General features: G+C 30.1%; 1 protein-coding gene across 2 annotated transcripts in view; it reads right to left on the bottom strand.

The window, feature by feature from the left end:
- Window positions 1–22,137, bottom strand: part of LOC106474345 — a 36,027-nt gene that overhangs the window by 5,419 nt on the left and 8,471 nt on the right. For both annotated transcript variants that reach the window (XM_013935039.2, XM_022379622.1), the window contains exons 2-11: window positions 15,318–15,464; window positions 13,767–13,882; window positions 13,476–13,528; window positions 10,472–10,535; window positions 9,971–10,050; window positions 9,141–9,197; window positions 6,811–6,892; window positions 5,887–6,011; window positions 3,560–3,620; window positions 2,837–2,935 (exon numbers count right to left, since the gene is read on the bottom strand). In XM_013935039.2, coding sequence (XP_013790493.1) covers window positions 2,837–2,935; window positions 3,560–3,620; window positions 5,887–6,011; window positions 6,811–6,892; window positions 9,141–9,197; window positions 9,971–10,050; window positions 10,472–10,535; window positions 13,476–13,528; window positions 13,767–13,882; window positions 15,318–15,346 — 766 coding nt within the window. In that variant the 5' untranslated portion in view covers window positions 15,347–15,464. The remainder of the gene's footprint in view (window positions 1–2,836; window positions 2,936–3,559; window positions 3,621–5,886; window positions 6,012–6,810; window positions 6,893–9,140; window positions 9,198–9,970; window positions 10,051–10,471; window positions 10,536–13,475; window positions 13,529–13,766; window positions 13,883–15,317; window positions 15,465–22,137) is intronic.

The following is a 22,137-nucleotide window of genomic DNA, read 5'->3' as shown; positions in this document are numbered from 1 at the left end:
ATGGGTCACGAATGAAAGGCCATGTCATCGCATTTGTTGACTAGCATTCAAAATTTTATTGAACATCTATTTCATGAATTTATGTCAATAAGTTTGGTATCAAACTGTAGATTAATTTAAATTTTAGTATTATACCTTACTCAACTTCTTAATTTAAAAGTAAATATTAAAAAAAACACAGTTAAACATTGATTTTTGTGTGTCACGTGGTGTGTTGAATGCAGCACTAGTTCAAATTAGATGTTTGTGATGTCAAAATACTAAGTCTGTAGTTTCATATGAATTAGGAACCCAAATTACCAATATTGACAACCTAGAATGTAAAATAAGAGCCTCTTATCTTTTTAATTTGCTAAGATATTGCTCATGTAATAAATCAAACACAGTGACACCCTGCCCACCTCTTTCAATTTTTGGAAATGCTCTCTTGTATACACTTATTTCTATATATAACATAAATAACCAATCAGAAGCTCAGAATGTCCCCCTAGTGGCTTTCTCAGCCATTTTAACGTGTTTGGTTGCCATTTCTTTCTTTCGAACCAAGATTTCAAGGAAGTAAGTTGTGTCTTTAGTCTGCTCAAAATTTCATATTTTTTAGACTGAAATACAGCTTAATTACTAAGCTTGATAAATTATAGTGGAACTCTATGGTATTGATATAATTATTGGTGATTTTTTGGTTATTCAACTGTATATATAAAACCTAAAGAAAAAATGAAAAGGCTTGGCAACCTACGTAAAGCAACAACCAAGTACAAAGGTCGTAACTGGAAGAGATAACTATTCACTTTACTTCTTTATTTACTGTTCTAAGTTTTAATAAAAATAAGTTAAAACTTATTTCTAAATAGCAATAATCTATATGGATATATAATGTATAATAATTAAAATATAACTATTTTACAAAATACTAGTCTACTAAAGCACAGCCAAGACAGTCACTTTGTAAAGACTAATGGTCAATTTTATATTATTAGATACAGTAACACTAGTGTGTATGTGCACCACATCACTGTAACTTCTCTATTGTTAGCCAGGCATGGCTGAAAGGTCAGTATAATAAATAAATATATATATATAAATGTATAATGTTATGAGATTTAACCTATTTAGTCAAAACATTTATGTTTGCGATATAATCTGTAGTCATTCTAGAATGGAAAAGGCATAATTTATATTTAATTCCTAATTTTTTTAACATGGTTACGAGATTAGTCAAATCGACCAAACCTGGACAGAGATTCGTTAATGAAAATAACACATAAAATATGATTTTGTCTTAAGAAACGTTTGATAAATATCTGGACATTATAAACATTTAATTTATTTTGAAAATTTTCTGATTCACAAAAGTATTTTTAATCTTAAAATGAAAATTACTTTTCATGTTGGATAAGCAACATGCAAAAAAAAAAAGGCACGAGAAAAACATTGCTTTACAAGCCGTAAGACTTAATAAAAAACTTTGATATTTTGTGTATGAAAGCATTGTAATGTTTACTGATAATCTGCCAAATGTCACTAACATATGCTTACTATTTTAAAAGTTATAGCATGAAAACTATAACAAGCACAAAATGGTTACAAGGTCGGTCCCAGGTACCGAACCTGTGCTGAAAGAGTTAACCACTCTTTTTCTTACATCACTTAAAACAAAATGCCAAAGTCACTTCATTATATAAACCTTCATTTGCACTTAGATATGTAGATGACATTTTTGCAATTTTCCTTATCAAAATTCCTTTATTCACAACATACATAAAGACATACAATTTACAGTTACAAATGAAAATAACTACAAAACGAATTTCTTAAATGTTAATATCACATAAAAATGCTCCTTAGCTTTGCCACTAAAATCTATAAAAAAATACAAATAGTGGAAATTACATAAACTGGTTTTTTAATCATGTAATCCACCAGAAATTAAGGATTCTTAAAAGTCTCCTGAACTTAACATAAACTATATGCACCATAGAAAATATTGATGAAGAAGCTACATACTTAACTGTATGCTTTACTAACATACACCAATTCCCTTTTACAGTAGTTACACAAACTATTAATGAATTTAATAAAATTTAATTGAATTTCCCAGTGCACTGGGAATCATACGTCCCAGCCACAGTGAATGGGTTAATAAAATCAAGCAATCGCACAATTGAAAAATACCCAAACAAAACTCTATGTTTTGATCGTTATTTCCCCAGACATACCTAAGCTTATCCTAGTCTTTCATACAACATATTTCACAGACTCAAATTCATCTAATGTCTTTGCTTTTCTCTGTTCAGCTATAAATAACTAATCTGTCAATTCATGAATATTGATATGCACATGCATAATTACCACTTTCAATTCTCTGATGTAAAAACATTGTTATATTGTTGAATGTTGATTTAAATACAAAAACCTTCTTCACTACTAAAACCCATGTACTTGAGAATGATCGAAAAGTCGTACCTGTTTTAAAAAATATTCTTCCTTACTATAAAAGCTTAACTTGTAAAAAAAACTTAGAATCAGTAAGTAAACTCCAGTAAAACTATTCATTGGGTAATGATATGTTCCACTCTATTGGTACAAGTTAATTTTTGGATTTAAGAGATGAAAGAATATCTAACAATACAAGATACATAATTCCACTGTAGTATACATATACAGTATAAATATTTGTTTATTTACAAAGGAATGAGTTACTTGTTTTCTTCATTACATTTAAAGTTCCCAATTAATATTAATCTTGAAATTCTTCTTTAAAATACTTGTGTTAAATCTATAACCTCGGACCTAGTTTTCTTTGTGTCCTATTGAGACTAAAACCCAAACATACCTATAGCTGGATTACAGGGGAGGAGACGATAGTTTTGTTGTCTGTACTGCAAAACCTTTTCCCTGGCTTTAATTACAGCCAACTTAGTTGCTCCTGATCCTAGAGTAGTGAGAGAGGTTATGGGTGCAGTTGAATGAAAGTTTCTATAAGAACTGAACAAGTGACAACAAAGCAAAAACAGAAATTTTAGTACAAACAAGTTTTTGGTTAAATATATCACTGCAAAAATGTTATTGAAATTCAAGGAAACTGTAAAAAAAAAAATTTATAGAGCTGGGTGATTAACTCAATTACATCAGTTCAGGAGAGAAAACAATGCAGCTGCTGAAGAACAGGATTTTCAATGGAAGTTTCTTTTGGTTTCAGAGACAACCAGAATAAAAAATGAGAATGCATAAGAAATATACAAATTTTTCTATAAATAGCCAAATTTCATAATCAAATGATAGTTCTTAATTCATTTCAACAAGCCTAGTTTTGAGATTTAACTTCATATTGGTCACACTAGAAAAGATCCTTCAAAACAACAGTATATTTAACCTCATGTACATCTCTAATAAACACCTGGGACATAATGCGATATGTACCAGAGAAAAATGTAATTTAGATAAATTAATATAGGGAACACAAAAGGAGTGGACGATCTGTATAGAACACACAATATGTAATAAAGGTTATACACTCAAAAACAATTACTAGACTTCTATTTCAGCAATGACTTACCAGTATATTTGACCTCATGCAAGTCTCTACCATGAACGTCTGGGACATAATGGGATATCTCCTAAAGCAATATTTAGTTTGGTTTAGATAAATTCTTATTTCTCTCCACTATATTTACATTCTTGAATAGTAAATATTACTGAGGATTTTAATTAAACTATTAAAAAACAACTAAATTTCATGGTTTAACATAAAGAGCAAACAAATTGTAAATTATCCATAAATTCTCTCCAGGTATTAAAACTAAAACATTTTCAGAGCAATAAAAAAGTCTCAACATTTCACATTTCTGTCCTTTTGAATAAACAAGTATTATGTATGGAGAAATAGCACAAGCAACACGTGTCTTCTAACAGTGGAGTTTTCAACTGCAATATCTACTATTTTTTTTTTTACATGTTGCACAAAAATAGTTTCTAATGTAACATTATTTCAAAATAACTAAGTTAACGTGCAAAAGTACACACACAGTAATGCATTACATACAGCCTCACTGCCAAATACCTGAAAAATTCAAATACATACACAGTGGCACATGTAATTCTAGATTTCTCTAAAGCTATATGTTAAAGTTCATTTAATGTTGAATGTTTAGAAACAATGAAAAATTTATTCACTTATCACTCATCTGTTGCAATAATACTGCGTACACTTTCACAGTTGTTTTATTTCAGACAATTTAGTATTGTTTTACACGTTAATAAGTGTGTTTATGACAATGTTGGAGCCTAAAGTGTTGTATCTATAAAAATGTGATTACATAAATGCTTTGTAACCAAACAAGAAAAACAAATAACCATAAGCCATTTTATTTATTATGCAAACCTGTACTAAGCCAATTGAAAACCTAGTAATTTGGGTATTCTTCAAGTAGCTTAAACATGAAATCATGAACAATAAAAATTAAAATAATATCAAAGAATGAAAGAAAACTAGAAAGTTTGTTCATGGCAAAGCTACTAAGGCTATCTTCTACTGTCTCTAATTTTAAACTGGGAAGACAACAGGCTAGAAGTGCACACCACCAACTCTGGAGCTACTATTTACCAACAACTAGTGGGAAGACTGTCATGTTATAATGTATTTACGACTGAAAGGGTGAGTATGTTCTGTGACTGGTTTTGTTCCCATGACATACAGATTGTGAGTCAACCCTTCTATTTTAAAATTTCATAGTTAAATAGCTAACAAAATACAACTTTGCATATTTAAACATCTTGTAGCTCAACTCAAACAATTTTTATTGATATGTAGGTAGACTTTTACGTGTCCACCATTAGTGGCTCTAAGCACCGATATTTGATTTCAGTTTATGTTCGCTGCAACATGTCCACAGTTACAGTGGCAATGGCATACGTTATCCTGGTCTTTAGCTCCATGATGTTTGCTGTAGTTGTGGGATACACAATCTCCTTAACATACCCACAAAGAAGGAAGTCTAGTGGAGTGATGTCTGGTGAATGCAAAGGACACAGAATTTGCTCACCCTGACAAATCCATTGATTTGAGCCTTTTTTGCACAGTTGCCATTTTACGGGATAACGCTACTCACTGGAGTGAAAACCACATGACAATAAAAACTATTTGAGTTGGGCTACAAGATGTTGAAACAGCATGATTGTATTTCTTTAGTTATTTAACTATTACAATCTAAAATATGAAAGATAATCTTAGACCACCCTGTACAGTGTTATTGCATTAACAATGCTGTTTAACATCTCTTTGCTACCTGCTGTAATGTTTTACAGTGATGGTATGATAAGCATTAACTTTTTAAAAGTTAGCTGTGTAACACTAACCAAATATTCAGTATATTTTTTTTTACACAAAAGAAAAGCTCAAGTAATAAGAAAACTCAGAGTCTAATCAGATAACATTAGTTTTACTGTCGTTACAATACTAGTTAAATTCTCAACTGGAAGACATGAACTAACAAAAGATTGAATAATCTCTATTTTTTCCTTGTTACTAAACACGTATGGCTTACAGATATATGCATACAGGTTTTCTTTTCTTGTCAAGGATGCTTGGAGCAGTGGAACATTTTATGATTTATTACAAATAAAAACACTTGTTAATTTGAACTAGTAGCTCTTGTTATTTCTGCATTTTAAAAATGTAGTGATGCTATTATTTTTAGTTGTATTAAAATTTCCTGCATATATAATGTAGAACTTTGCATAAACATAAACTCTGGTACGTAAATGTGTTTAACTTGATAAATTATAATATCACAACTAATTATTGTAGTTCACTGTCTAATTTACTTAAGAATAAATTCATTTTTTATGATAAAAAGTTCTTGAGATGTAGAACAGCTCCCTCACCTTCTGTGCACTAAATATGATGGCGCACTTGTTGGCCATCTCTACATATGCATCAGAAACTTTGATAAGTCCTTCTTTCAACCTTATCAATTTCACAGCCTCATTTTCATGAACTCGTTCCACTACTGTAAAAAACAAATATATTCCAGCAAACTGAAAATTTTAGTATCTATTCCCTATAGTATACAAGTCACAGATAGCATTAATTAAGAATAACTTTTAAAAGATTAACTCAAATCACAAAAATGTTAGTTTTTCAATTATATCTGCTTCGTTTTGTGCTACCTTTCTTTCATCCTGGTGACTGTCAGTATTAAACTACAGATCTATTACATCTCTTGAGAATATTCAGGTTCAGACAAATATAAAATGAAAATAACTGCAACAGAGCAGTGAAAAAATAGTAAGAAACACTACAGTAGGTCAGATATATGCTCTATCATACATATATATATATATATTGCAACTCAGGATTATAGGTACTAAACTCTAGTAATGGTTCATTAAGCATCATACATGGTGAACTATAAAATGTTTTATTATTTCCCATAATCATAACACATCCACTTCAGTAATGCATGCTTCAGATATTGTTGCAAAGCTAAACACAAATGTCGTCACCAGTTATCCTTAAATTTCAATCAATGGACTATAAAGAGAGGCAACTAGTCAACAGCACCCACCACCAATTCTTCAGCTAATCTAATAAAACAGCAAGATTTGGCCATCACTCTTATAATGCACCCACAGCCTCAAAGAGTGGGGTACTATTTTGTGGCAATGAAGCATGGTTGAACCATGGATCCACATCAGCAAAGTTTTTATACTCAAAAATTACAAATACAAAAATAGAAGTAACAAAAGAATGTATATATATAAGAAATTGGTAAAAGTACCAAGAGGCACTAAAGCAATAATTGTTACCTTCTAACTGAGCCAAATCCTTTGCTCGTTCAGCTTGAGACAGCTTGATTTCCAGGTTATTGATTTCTTCAACTGTGGCTTTCTACAATACAAAAACAGTATTGAGTTTCTGAATACAAAAATACTTCAGCAACTATACAAAAACAAAGAGCAAAATACAGCAAATTTCAATTAAAATATACACTCCAAACAAGTTTTCTTGTATGCTAACAGTTTAGGTTCTGGTAATACAAGTATCTACTTAAAAATAACAATGCAGGTTATTTCCTTATATGCCAATTTTATGCATAATAATCCTGAGTAGTTTTTTTTTATAGAATATTCATAACACAGGATCTCTTCCCCAACCAGAAGCACCTTGGTAGCAGGGGGTCAGATAAAAGAATAAGATTTATTTCTTGTTGGTGAAACTCATTTTGGATGTAGCAAATTATGAAATATAATTTACAGAATCCAAATCTGACAAAATTTGACTGAAAGATACGATACCCAGAATCGGAGCACTTTCAAAAGAAGAACCTTTCTTTTTCAGTTTGCCTCCGAAGAAAGGTCCACCTTTGAAATTACTCGGGTATCATTTCTTTGTGTTAAATTGATTTCTTGAACCTACATATTTTTCTGACATCATGAATGTCATGACTGGCCATATCATCAGCAGAAACCCCCATACTTAATGACATTGCATTCTGTTGTGTAACTGATGGGTCCACTACATGAGCCTTCTTCTTCACCATTATTGTATCCAGTTTTTCAGACTATGGCCCAACAGATAGCTCCAAGTCCCACTGTCTACGACTCTTTGTTACTCTTTGGCATGTCATCATTAATCACATTATTCCCTCAATTACCTTCATGTGCAAGGTTTTGAGATGTTTGACTTGCAACCTGTGCAGCTGCAGTTGATACAATCATGAAGGACTTTTTGACAGCCCTTGTTGAAGCAAGTACATCTATTAGGCCTAAAGATGCTGTGACAGCATTCAAAAATATGTTTGATGCTAACAGGGCAGTAAAGAAAGTAGCACTAGTAGCCTTCTTTCAGTTCAGAAGATTAAGATAAAGATCTCCAACCCAAACAGACAATGAAGAAAGGTTGCACACTTTGAGTTGAGAATAGAAAAAGGGAAATTATGAATTCATGTGTGTGACCATTGTTGGTAAGGTGGTGTGGCTACTCCAAAACCTCTCTACTGTTTATAACTTCCAACTGAAATATGTTACTAACAAATAGATTGCATATTTAGATACAGCAGATTCACAATGTATGCAACACCTCCAAGAAACAATTACTAGAATTTTTTGTTCCTTTCTCTACCACCCAAAAACACTACTTTGCCTCTGGTTAAGGGAGAGAAACTGTGTTCAAGGATCAGGAAATTATTCAACTTCTTCAATCATAATGTTTTTAATTAGTGCATCATTTTTCATAATGAGGTAAGTGGAGATTAGAATAAATTAACTCAGTGACAGATTATCTTGATGTTATATGCTTATGATTCTGGATCTATTAAGCTTAGACTCCTTCACTAACCATCTTGTATATTAGTTCAGCTTAACACTGAAGAGTACAAGAAATCAGTTTGAACTTTAATTTGAATTTTATCAAGAGTCACAAGTTGGCATTTGAAAATCATCCAATTCTTTTGAATTATGTAACTAATAATATTAACTGATTATTATAGGTTATATTTCAAAGAACCTTTGAATGTAGTTTCTTATTATATTATGACACTTGGATTAAAATTATTGTAGTCAAGAATTCATGCTGTGTGTTTGTGAATCTTTTCATCCATGAACTCCTTCCACAGCTTTGGAGGAAGCAGGAATTAATTTGGTAAGTGGAATTGGTCATGATGGGGTCTAGGAGTAGTTTATCACAGTTGCTGAACCCAAATCTGGTATTGTATTATTATCCCCACACTCATGGGTTGCCAGGACCAAACATTGCACATGTACTCAGATGCAATAGGCAGGTGTACCAACAGAGTTTGTTTTTGGGTGCACATAGAACCCCTTTTGGATAGTTATAGAAGTAATTGGGAATAATGGAGGAGCTTAGTTAATAACGAATCACGAAGGGGTCTTTGAACCCCAAACCAGAGCATGGGTATTTTATGCTAGTAAGCAATAATGATCTTGCACATTACATCTAATATACTGACTCAAAATTCATACATTAGAAGCTAAAATGTGAAAGATAAAACTTAAAATGTATTTTAATTAAATTAGAAAATACATATTTAAAGTGTAACACCATTACAATAATTTAACTTGGTTACAAAATAGCTATAAAAATTTTCAAAAATCATGTAAAATAAAATACAACCAACTTTTGCAGCTTTCTTCAATTCTTTTCTGATTTTTAATTCTCGTTGTTCACACTGAGCCTATAAAAATAAATGTTATTAGTACTGTTCTAATTGTAACTCATTTACTATTATTTACTCCCAAACTATCTTCACTATGATAAAATATAATGCTACAAATATAAACATGTATACTAATAAACTAAAATTGATACCATGTACTACAAACACTTCAAACCTGATTTACAACAAAATTATCAACTATTTCAAGTTTTAGAAAAATAATTTATTTACAAAACTAATTAAAAGTTCAGAATTACATTTTCAAAAGATCTTCACTAATGGTCTTAGCTAAACACACACATTTCTCTTAGAGCTTATAACTACAGATATTTCTGACTTATTTCTGAATTTAATGCTTTTCCAACATATCCATTTGGATTAGGTTTTACAACTGCATTATTTTGTGTTTTATTCAAGGCTATTAGCTTTACATAATCCACTATTAAAATAAAAAGTACACTTCATCACCTGAAATGCCCAGCAATATTGAAATTTTGTCTCTCCCACACAACTTTTATTGTAAATAAATTTTTCTTTTGAAAATTTTAGTCTGCAATCTAGAGTTGTAGGGTTAATTTCTTTGCTTAAACTCTGATCAAGTTTAATGATTTTTTTATTATATTTCAAAATGTAGTTCATAGAAAGTTCTGAATTAAATCTGTAATACAAGTCACTAAAACATTTTAAGTATTTCACTAGCATTTGGGAGATTTGCATTTTTACTTTAATAGTTTTATAAAACGAGTTAAGATTAACAGACATTAACAAATATCAAAATAAACTGAACTTACAAGGTGGGTGCGTGCATGATCAACTTGTTTCTCTCCTTCTAATATCATTTCAAATTGGTGCTTAAAGTTTTTCAGATGCTCTAAAAAAGATAATACAATGAGAGCTATATGTATATTAGCTTTAACACATATGTCAAAAGATATTAGTGTAAACATCTTTATTAAATGTTATTAAATTCTATTAAACAGGATTATATTAAATCAATATAATGAAAAACCTTCACTTCTAAAATTTCCAATACAAATGAGGCAGGTAAGATATATAATATATATATATGCATAAATATAAGCATAATTGGATAAAAACTGATAGTACTTTAACAGTAAAAACCAAAACTTTTTACACTATCGAAAACAAAAGATATGTTTCCTTCTCAGAGTTAAATTAAAGAAATTAAAAGCTATAGAAAATTAAAATACAATAATAACTATCTAATGATATTATAAAATTAATGCATAAAATAATATTTTACTCTGCATTTACAAGAATGCTGAACTAACCTGCAAATTCTTTCTGAACATCTGTCCACAGAGTGTTGAGCTCAGCCAGCTGGCTCATTATGTCCTAAAAGTTGAAAGATCAGTGTTATACTACAGATTAAACTACCTTTTGACTTCATCTTACATTTATAATGGTGGATTTTAAAAAAATAGCCTTCTAACACAATAAACAAAATGTATTTATTCATTACATGCAAAATGAAATCAGTAGGCCTACATTTTCATCTAATGGGATTTGAGGGCTGAAATAAAATCTCTTAATAGGTATTGATAATGATATCAATAACATTCAAACCGAGCTAGGTTTGTGACCCCAAACTGAACTTTATAGTTTCCATACTGCAACTTCTAGTATGTTTAGTACATCTTCACAAAATTGTACAAGCTTTCAGTAAGCATTAAGTCTTTTGTAGACAAAAAAAAAAAATTACATTTTTAATGAAGTATTTTCATTAAAAATTTCGCTGTGTATATATGGAGTCAGTGTTGACTGCTCCAGGTGCAAAGTGATTTTCACATTGAGATTAAAAATGATTTTCTTTATCTGAAAATTGTCAAATTTCATTTATGTAATCACTAAAACTTCCTAAATAAATTTCAAACATTCTTTTTCAGTAAAACTTTATACTTTATCTGCTATTTTCTCTTCCCTAACTTCTTTGAGGTTGGTCAATTTGACTGACCTCGTACCCACCATAAAAAATATGAAATAAATTACCATTTTTTTCTTTCTAGAATGACTTCAAATTGTAACACAACACTACATTTGTTTATCCTGAATAGCTTTAAACTCATTACAGTTTATATCTATTTATACTTAAATATTATTGTTGTATTGCCATTTGAACTAATAACCCTACCACAAAAGTTGTAAATCACTTGGAAAATGTGTAGCTCACAATACCCCATCGAATTACATAATGCACGGGATACTCGCAAGTTGCTCGTGAGCATAGCCCTTAAAATTTTTGGATTATTATTATATTTTCTTTATTTTAACTAATCTAACTTAAAATGTTCCTAATTTTTACATTTTATTTACTTTTATAATAATAAATGAAGAATACACATGAAAACCAAGAAATACAGTACTTACTTGGGCCTTTTTTTTTGCTGTTGACTGTTGATGAAAATTAACCCTATTTTTTTTATGCTAATGGTATTACAGCAATAAATTTTCTATTTAATTAAATAATGCACCAAAGGACACAGAATAATAAAACATAAAAAACAGACAACATCCTATAACTATCAATTTTTTTTGGCTTTCTAACTATGCAATGGAATGAGTTAATGGATTTAACTGGAGAATATTTAACAATACATTAATAGTTCAGAACTAGAAATGATGCATTATTAGTGTGGTTAATAGCATTTATCTTTCTTTACAATTGTTTATAGTTCCATTTCACATTAGAAAATGTGGATCCATTTGAAAACTCCGTAAATTCATTGGTTGTTAAACCTCTATGGGCATCTTTTTTCTGCACATGTGAGGTTTTAGTGAGTTACATTAAAATTTAATTAAACTACTTTCTTTTCATAGTATATCAATAACTATAGCATAGATAATAATCCATATTTTAATAGTATACAAGTTTCTAGGCATCCCCTCTTATCTAAATTATTTACCACTCCTCCAAGGAATATGAAATTTAATGTAAATTACGCATTATAATGTTGTAATAGCTCAGGCAAAGCATCATTTCTATAGCTTTCAATCTTATATGGTTAAAGAGCATCAAATATAAAAATCAGACCCATCTTGCCACACCCACCTGTCACATCCACTCTTTCAGAAATTGTCAATAGTTTCCTCCGATGTTCAATACTATATAATTTATAACCAATTAAATGTCAAGGTTTTCATCTATCAAATGACGTATTATATTACATTGTTTTCTGTACACAAAATTATCAATTTTGCTTTCAGTTCATACTTTATTCCCATGGGAAACACAGCAACTAGCTTAGATGAATTTATAACAGCTCTGGTTGCATAGTTAGAAAGCAGAAAAATTGTGATAGTTATGAGGCATTGTCTGCTTCTTACATGTTATTATTCTGTGTTCTTTGGTGCATTATCTAATTAAATAAAAAATTTAGTTCAGCACTACCATTAGTATAAAAATGTAGGATTAAGTGTTGTCAACAGCATAAAAAAAAAAGAGAAGGCCCAGATAAGTACTTTCATCTGTATTCTTTATTTATTATTATAAAAGTAACTAAAATGCAAAAATAGGAAACTTTTTAAGCTAGTTAAGGTTAGATTAGGTAAAATAAATAATAATAATATAATAAAAATTTCATGAGATACACTTGTGAACAGCTTGTGCATAATGTAATTCAACAGTGTAACATGATTTGTACATTCGACAAGTGATTTATAACTTACAATGGCACAAATAGTAGTTAGATGGTTCAAAGAGCAATAAAACAATAAAATTTAAGCATAAATAAATTTATACTGTTATGAGTTTAAAGCTATTTAGGATAAACAAATGTAGTTTCATGTTACAATTTGAAGTTATTCTAGAAAGAAAAATAGGGTAATTTAGATTTCTTTTTTTGGTGGTTACGAGGTTGGTCAAATTGACTAACCTTGTATAGACTTATGGTAGAGAAAATAACAGATAAAATATCAGGTTCTACTGTAGAAAAAATGTTTGAAATTAATTTAAAAGGTTCTGGAGACTACACAAATGAAATCTGAGATTTTTGAGACAAAGAAAATTATTTTAAATTTTAAAGTGGAGATCATCTTGCACTTGGAATAGTAAAAAAAAAGTATATATATTCCCAGACAAATCTTTAGACAAATACTTCAATAAATCTAATTTATTGTTTACAAAAGACTTGTAATGTTTACTAAACATCTATCAAATTTTAAGAAGATACTCACACTATATTAAAAGTTATAGTATGGAAACTATAATGAGTACAAAGTGGTTACGTGGTTAATCAGTTCGATCAACCTCATAGCAAAAGAGTTAACTAAACTTACTTGAATAGCTCTGTTTTCATTTCCAGCAGCCCATGATGTCAAGTCCTGAGCAGCTAATGAAATAAAGTACAAAATAACTATTACTCCAAGTGAACCAAGCCCCCAGAAAGAGTACTATATACTCTATAAACAAAAGCATTTGGTTAATATGTGCCATAACTGGCAGAATCACAGAAGGCTTTCTTGCATAAACAAATACACTAGTATCAAACAAATTAATAACAAGTCATATAAAATAATACATTGTTGGAAGCATTTCTACAAGACCTCACTTCCATAAACTTTACAAACCTGAATTCTGAGCAGTCATGAAGACTTTGGCAGCTTGTCGTACATCTTTCATTTCAGATATAACCATATTAAGTTCTGAATGCCCACCACCTAATGACTTCAACCGAACACCACTCCTGAAGAAGGAAAAAATTTTTAGAATCATTTATAGGTAAAAATTTAAAACATTCTATTATTTGAAATTATAATAATTTACAGATTCTTACCACATTCTCTCATTTGGTTATTGAAAAACATGCAGTATTCATTCAAGTTAAATTTGTTCATATTACTTGTTTTGATTATTGTGTTTGGTCACCTGACTAACTGAACTAAGTAATACTCCAATTCTATAACGTTTCACTAGGTGATGTTTTTCTTCCCCCCCCCCCCATCTAGTTTGGGGTCAACCAGTATTTTTGTAAGCCAATAATTTTTACACCAACATGGGTGTCTAGTCAGTAACAATATAGGACGAGCATGTTTAGTGATAAGGATCTGAACTCTCAACCCTTAGATTGTGAGTCGTGTGCCCTAACAATCGGGTCATGTCAGACCCACTAAGTGTTGTAATCATGTAAAATACATTTAAACTTAAACTCACACATACATTTTTCATTTAACTAAGATAAAGTTAATAAAGACTTACAACATTATGTTCAAAAATTGTTTTATGACCATTATATATACATGAATATAACAAAAGATGACTTTAGCAGAAACAATCACGAAACCTTGTTGGGTTCCTAAATTTAGTAACATTTTTTTTTAACTGAATGATAATAGGTCAAACCTTCACCACGCAATGTTATTACGTGAATACAATCTAAATGTATATTTCTAAGCCCTATTTTCTTTATTATTACACAAAAATCCAATATTCATTTGTGAAAAAGCATTTATTTTTGATACATTTGGTAATTCTGTAAACTTATGAGAGAAGACAAATAAGAATATTTACTACTATGTCAACCACACTATATCTACCACATCCAGTGCTGACAAGGCTGGCTGCAATACAAAATATATAGTGGTGGCCGAGTCACTATTTATATCATCAATTGTATGCACTATATTAAGTGTAACTATTATCAATTTTTCTTTAAGTCATTTACAATTCAGAACAAAAATTGCTATGGTGTGACCTATATAAATTGAGGTGTAATTAGTGATTTTTATTTGAAGTGACGTAATGTTACACTTTTAAAAATCACAAATTTTATAAAAAAGCATTAAGTATACAATTTCTATTTAGGAGCTATATTTGTTTCTGTCTCTTCTAAAATTACTATAAGGATAATACTGTGTTAAAAATACTGAATAATTGTATATGAAGAAAATGTACTGTACATTTACAGTTTAAAATGAAGGGATTGCTTTAAACATCTGTAATAAGTGAATGTAAGAAAACAAAATGTAGATATTTTTTCCATCAACATGGAACATATGCATGGTAACTGCTACCATCCACTAAACTATTACAATACAGTATTTTAATAGTTGTTTTATTTTTGAAATTATTTGAGCACAGTTAACTTAAAATAGAAAAATGAGTAAAATGTTCTGTTTTACCTGCGAATGGCTTTGCTTGCTCTTTCCATTTCTTGACAACAGTTGAGACTTAATCAGATACAAACCCCTGTACTTTGTAATTCAGTTCCTACTGCTCTCACTTGTAGTGTATAACAAGTGTTCAAACATCTGGTAAATTGTTGTTTTCTGAAAGGGCAGAATGTTGAAATGAATTAAGATACAAGTGCTTGATTGAGTACCTGAATTATATTAGCTGCCATGGAATGTTTAATCTAGCCAAAACGTTTACACTACCCTTTCTAAAACACTTCAGATACACTTTCATGGAAATAATCCAAACATTTAAGTACTAAATGAAGTTTTTTTTGGTTAACAAAACTCAAAGTTACAACTAAGTTACAATCATAACCTTCTATGTGTCTGATAAAAAAAATAGTGACATATTATGACTTCTAATTCTTGTAAACACACATATATACCAGAGGTACTTTCTCTAACATAAAACTGATCTAAATCACTAAACTCAAGGTTAACATTTCAAAAATACTATCATTACAAAATTTTTCCTCAACAAGAAATCTGTATTACTTGGAAAACTAAACCAAAATTATTTTTTAATGACATAGATTATATTACATAAAATGTGTCCCTATATTATATCACTAATTTTTATCCAGCATACCTTTCCAGGTTTACAGGTTAAGCTTTGCCAAGCTATTTCAATGAGCTGATAGCAGAGCATCCATTGAAATCAGATCTATTATAACACTAGACAGTTTTTGTCTGTTCTGAAAATGTGGGTGTACATTACTATCTAAATGTGCATGCATACACACTTCATTTCAACAGATGTAAACAAAAGGTGAATGTAAGTATCTTTAGTAGACATTTTGTACAACAACATACTTAAGGCTTACCAAAGTTTTTAAAAGGGTCTAATGTTAGGTCAAAGAAAAATGTTATACGTTTATTTACTGACAGTATTAAGTACAATAAAGTTTAGCCCTAACTAAACTAAAGCAGAAAAAATTCATACAAGTTACAATGTTAATTTATCTCTTTACTGAGAGTAGGATGTACTTAATAAAGACTTAACAATGTTAGGCCTAAGATAAGTGAACTTAACAGATTTCGATGTCTGCAATTAGAATCCTTTTATATTATTTCAGAATCCTGCAATTAATCAATTACTGTTACAACAGATATGCTAATTTGGCCACAAATGTTTTGTTGGTCTCTACTAGTATGCTTTAAAGTACAATTGGTGCCATTCTTTAACTGACAATAAATGAAGAATAAACACCTTTTTAATTTACTAAGAATGTTACAATAATCAACTTTAATGGTTCAAAAGAAGAAAATCTGTGTTTGGAAACTTTTCTCAGCCAAATATATATGCATTACAGTAAAAGTATCTCAAAACTTAGCCAGTCAGTGAGCAATAGGATAAACAGTAATGTGGGTTATCAGAGTTAATTGCAAGACCGAATGTTCAGTCAACAATTATAAACAGTAATGATAACAGCACTATAGTGTATGATGATTTATCCAATACAACAAAAGAATTAATAAAATAATTTTCATACAGGAAAAAAAAAATACACATTAATCTTTCTCTCTGTTTTTGGTTGGTAAACAGAGTAGACAGGCACTTGACAACTGGAAAATTGCTCATGTCAGTCCTATCTTTGAAAGTGGGAATGAGAGTTGCCCTGGAAATTATAATCTAGTTAATGTTAGTTCTATAGTGGGAAGAATTCTAGCTGATAAAAGAAGATTTATAAAATCATTAATGAAATATGGTTTCAAAAATGAAAGCCAATACGGGACATCTTGCCTTAATAATATATACATATATATTTTAAAGGTTACTTGTTATGTGGATGAAGGAAAGGGTGTGGACTTGGAGTACTAAGATTTTCAAAATGCTTAGTGATAAAGTGCCACACAAAATATTAGCTTCAAAAATGACATCAGTAGGGGCTTGGGAAAGACTAGTTAACTGGATTATAACAAAAGCATTAATTTAAAAAAAACTTCATAGAATACAAAAAGTTAATGTTAGATAACTGCAAATAATCATTTTGTAGGTCTTAATGTAAAGTCCTTTGCTCTTAAGAAAAAATTTACATCACAACTTACAAGTTGTTTTCATTCCACCACTATAAGAGTATTTCTTTGGTTTACTCTTCCAAGCAGTAATGAGGAGCTATGATTCAGCAAAATTATAGTTACTGCAGAAGAAGTAGCAAAACAAAGAACAGATTAGGTCTCTATGCCATTCACAGATTCTTTTCAGTGAAATTACACATTTTGGTGAAGAAAAATGTTTTCACAAATATACTGCTAGTAGTCATGTTATTTTTAAATATTACAACAGTTATTTAGAAATAGAAATTTTCAACTTGCTAAAATAACAACATGTCACTGAACAACTATGTTAATATTACAATTAATCAGAATGTCACGATCAGTTTCTTTCCATTTATATATTAAGCATCACTTAGATGCTAAATGTGAAGATGTGAAAAACAGACTATAAAACTTTTGTAGCTCAAAGAGTCAGAGTAATATTGATTCTTTAACACACTAGTGACAAGAAACATTCCTGAAATACTGAAACGTTTTTTTCATTAGCACTTTTTTTTTATTGGTAAGGTATAATGTTTAATTGTCAGTCATAAACATGTCAAGATAAAAGTGCCATCCTTTGAAGATGTGAGTGTATGTGTGACCTCATTTATCTTGAAGTAAACTAAGGACAATGTAGCATACTGTAATTGTCAAAGGTGCACCAAGTGTTAGAAGCTCTTCTTAGCATGATGTTTTCCTGAAAGTGTGTTTGATATACCAACTGATATTTCTTCTGTAATCTTTGTTGCTTTGGGCTGGTTTCATTCATCTCTCAAATTAAGTTTATTCTATAGGAAAAATATGAATATTTATATTTAGTTTCTTAAATCTGTTTTGAAGCATAAGCAAAGAAAATTAATAATACACATACAGAGATATGTCAGTATTGCCTGAATCCATTTAAATAAGTTGGATTACTGATGATAGCTCAAGTAAAATTATTTGTGTATCTTGATGATAGCTTTTTTTTTTGAAGGCAAAATCAGACAAACTTGACAAATTTCTGATAGAAATATCTGAAATATATAAATTCAACACTGAATTATAAAGTGGTCATTTTCACAATATTCTAATGTCCTTACCAATGTCCTATTGTATATCACTAGGAAGATGACAACATCCTGCAAACTTCACCCATATTTGACAAGTACAAGAAAGAAGAAGAAAAAAAAAAAGAAGAAGAAGAAAAGAGGAAGTGTCAACCTTTCTCTGCTGCACATTTAGTGCTATGGTCAAGCTTTGTGGAGTTTACTTCTGAAACCCATTATTAAAAGCAGCTCAGCCTGGCAAGAAATTAAAGATAATGTAAAGTAACTTGTTGACTTTCTTTCAGGCTACAAGGACCATATTAACCGTCAAACTGCCAATCAATATCTACCAATGGAGAGCATACAACTTTAGAACATCGGATAATAGCATAGTTTGAGGTGTCCCAGATACAACAAGTTCTTGGCTCTGATATACACAATGCTGAATTGATCAACCTAGTTTTCTTCAATGAACATCTAAGTGCACCTTTTAAGGATTCTGTGAAAAGGTACATATACGAGAAAAAGCTTCAGCTAAGTGTACCAGTTGTTATAATGTAGTTCTGTCCTGGAAGATCAATAACAAGTCTTTATTGTACAAGTGTCAGAGAAGTATAAAGAGGTACAAATGCTGATTCAATCAACTAGAACTTTCATCTTTATAACCAAAATTCAAGGGGGTATACTCAAGTTGCCAAAAAGTACTTCACTTATAATTTGAGAAATGTAAAAATTCAACCTTGTGTGATGGATTTCATGTATAAGGATTAAGTAATGGAACTATTTGCTGTGATTTTCTGTGACACTTCACTTTGTTTAAATAATAATAAAAAAAATATTCTATATGAATCAGTCTGCATTGGATGAGGAGGACAAAAATATGGTATTTTTTATAGTCTTATGTATTTCATGTTTATATCTTAGAAAGAAAATTATGATTGAGACTCAGAGTAGACTAAAGATTTTTTTTGTCTGTGCTAAAAGCATGATTTCACTGAACTTTGACAACATTTGTCAAGACTTAAGATTTTTATTCAAACCTTCTTACCATGAAACAGGTGAAATATACTTCTGACAATATAAAAATTCTAAGAATTTGCTATTTATGTTATTAAATGGAATATTTTATTGTATTTGGACAAACTGATAAAGTTTGTGTCAAGTCAAACAATTTATTATCGATTTGTTTATTGTTATAATGACTAGTACTTAATCATTTATTCTGATGTAACAGCAAAGAGGCAAGGTGTAATGTTTTCAATGTTGCATATAATTCTTGGCAAACTTGCTTCTGAAAAGGTGATATAATTAATTTATTATTGTTTATGACTCATGAAAATACTTCAGCAGAATAAGTAAAGTAAGATGTCATGCCTATAACAAAGTCAGTTGTGATGTCTTCATGTACTGAGTTGTGATATCTGTAACAAGAATTTAGGATGCAATTTGTATAACATGAAGTTACTTGTAATTTGTAGAAGTTACAAATTCATTAAAGGGATAACTATTTGTTTTAAGAGACTGCTTTGAATGAAAATGTTAGTTGCTTTTCATATGATGTAAATTAACACAGGTAAATTTTAAAACATACAGTAAGCTTACTTTTATAATACAATATTATCAGTTCCAAAATGACAAAGTTACAGAAAAACTTAGCAATGCAAAAACTTAAACAACTGATACTTTACAAATTGGTTATTGTAAAAGTTGAGGATTTCTTTGAAACTTGCATCATTCTTACATTCTCAATATTCATAAACAAAATCACAGATAATTATAAACATAATAACTTGAATTAGTGTAAAGATATCAATGAACTAAACCTCTTCTAAACATTTCTAGTATTCATTTAAAATCAGAACACAGTGTACATTGTCCCAAAAATACTACATGTATCCTGGCCTCAGTTTCTAAATCAACTTCCTCCTTGATACAGAGACTATCATTGGCCCAAGGCAAGTTTTTAAATTAAATTTGAGAGAAATGTCGCATTCACCTAGGGCATGTACAAGTATATTAAACTTAACTATAGATCTAGCATTAACATGTTCTTTAATGCAAGTTATTAACTTTCTTTAGGTGGAACCAATATAACCCTGCTGACAGCAAGGACAAATAAATCTATACACAACAAAAGACCATATTAGACCATCAGAAAGTTATTCAGGAATTTTTTATGTGTCATCAAAAATTCATAAAGAAGGATGTTCTTTACAACTTATAGTATCTAACATTGGAATTACAATCATGCTTCACCTGGATTTTAAGTGAACATTCTAAAAGGATTTACTACAAGCAAAGGTGCCATAAAAAACAGTTTTGAATTTTGTTAAGAAATTCAACAACTGAAGTTTGATAGTAATGTTCACTTTGCTAGTTTGGACATCAAATCTTTCTATACCAATACATCATGGAAGAGATTATACAGCTATGTATTGATCACTAACTCCAATGAAGTTAATTTTCCAAAGAATGTGTGTCTGAAGTCAATCAACTTTGCAGTCAAGGAATCTCACTTCATCCTGAATGAAGTCATATGACCAGATTGATGTTGTCTCTATGGGTTCAAGATTAGCTCCATCTGTTGCCAACCGTTTTACGTGTTTTTATGAAAAGTAATGTCTTAGAATTCAAACCTCTCTACTACCTCAGGTATGTTGCCAACACTTTTACTATCTTTGAGAATTCTGATCAGGTTCCTAAGGTTTTACAATAAGTGAACAGTAAACATGGTAGTATTAAGTTTACTGTTGAAAATCAGGAGGATCACAAACTTCCATTTCTGGAGACACTTATAAATGACAATAATAAATAATTCAAATGTGAAGTTTCTCATAAAAATACTTTCCCTAGATTGTATTTTTATTCTGAGAGTTTCATTCCCAATGTTTTTAAGGAGAATTTAGTGAAAATACTTTTTCATTGTGCCTATATCTAGTTTGTGTGATGGTTTACGTAAAGAATTTTTAAACATCAAAGAATTCTTATGTAAAAAATGATTTTCCAAATCATTCTATTGACAGAATACTTTACTTAAATAAATGAAATGTATTTAAAACTATTGTGGTCGTTAGTTTACCTTATATTATCAAATATTCATTGCATATTAAAAGTCAGCTAAAGAATGTAATCCACAGAGTATACCTGCAAATACAGTTGAGGTACATTTTTAAACCTAATTGCCACCTTAGCAATTTTTTTTTTTCAAATTTAAAGACCAAATTCCATTTCTTCAATCTTCTTTTGTAATGTATAAATTTACTTATCCTTGCTGTCAGCAGGGTTATATTAGTTCCACCAAGAGATAGTTAATACCTCACATTAAAGAGATAGTTAATGCTAGACCTCTAGTTAAGTCTAATATATTTATCCACACCCAAAGTGAATGTGATATTTCCATCAAATATGTAGCCAGGGCCAATAATGAACAGTCTGTATCAAGGAGACTGTTGATTTATAAACTGAGACCTGAAATCCATGTTCTCAGTTTAGCTTATTAGTAAACCTTCAAAATATAATTTGCAAATGCAACCTATTCTACCTAAATCAACTCAGTGTTCAGGTTGTAAACATCTTTGAAAAGAAACAAACAACAAAGCAAACTATATTCGATGACGAGGAACCCACTTTGAGACTAATAATGGCTGGAGACGGCTTAAATGGGTAATGAAGAAAAACTTTAATATAAGCTTAACATG

This window comes from Limulus polyphemus, unplaced genomic scaffold (genome assembly GCF_000517525.1).
Source record: "Limulus polyphemus unplaced genomic scaffold, Limulus_polyphemus-2.1.2 Scaffold138, whole genome shotgun sequence".
NCBI classification, from domain to species: domain Eukaryota; kingdom Metazoa; phylum Arthropoda; class Merostomata; order Xiphosura; family Limulidae; genus Limulus; species Limulus polyphemus.
Note: the sequence above shows the minus strand (reverse complement) of the source record. Positions and strands in the feature narration are given on the sequence as shown.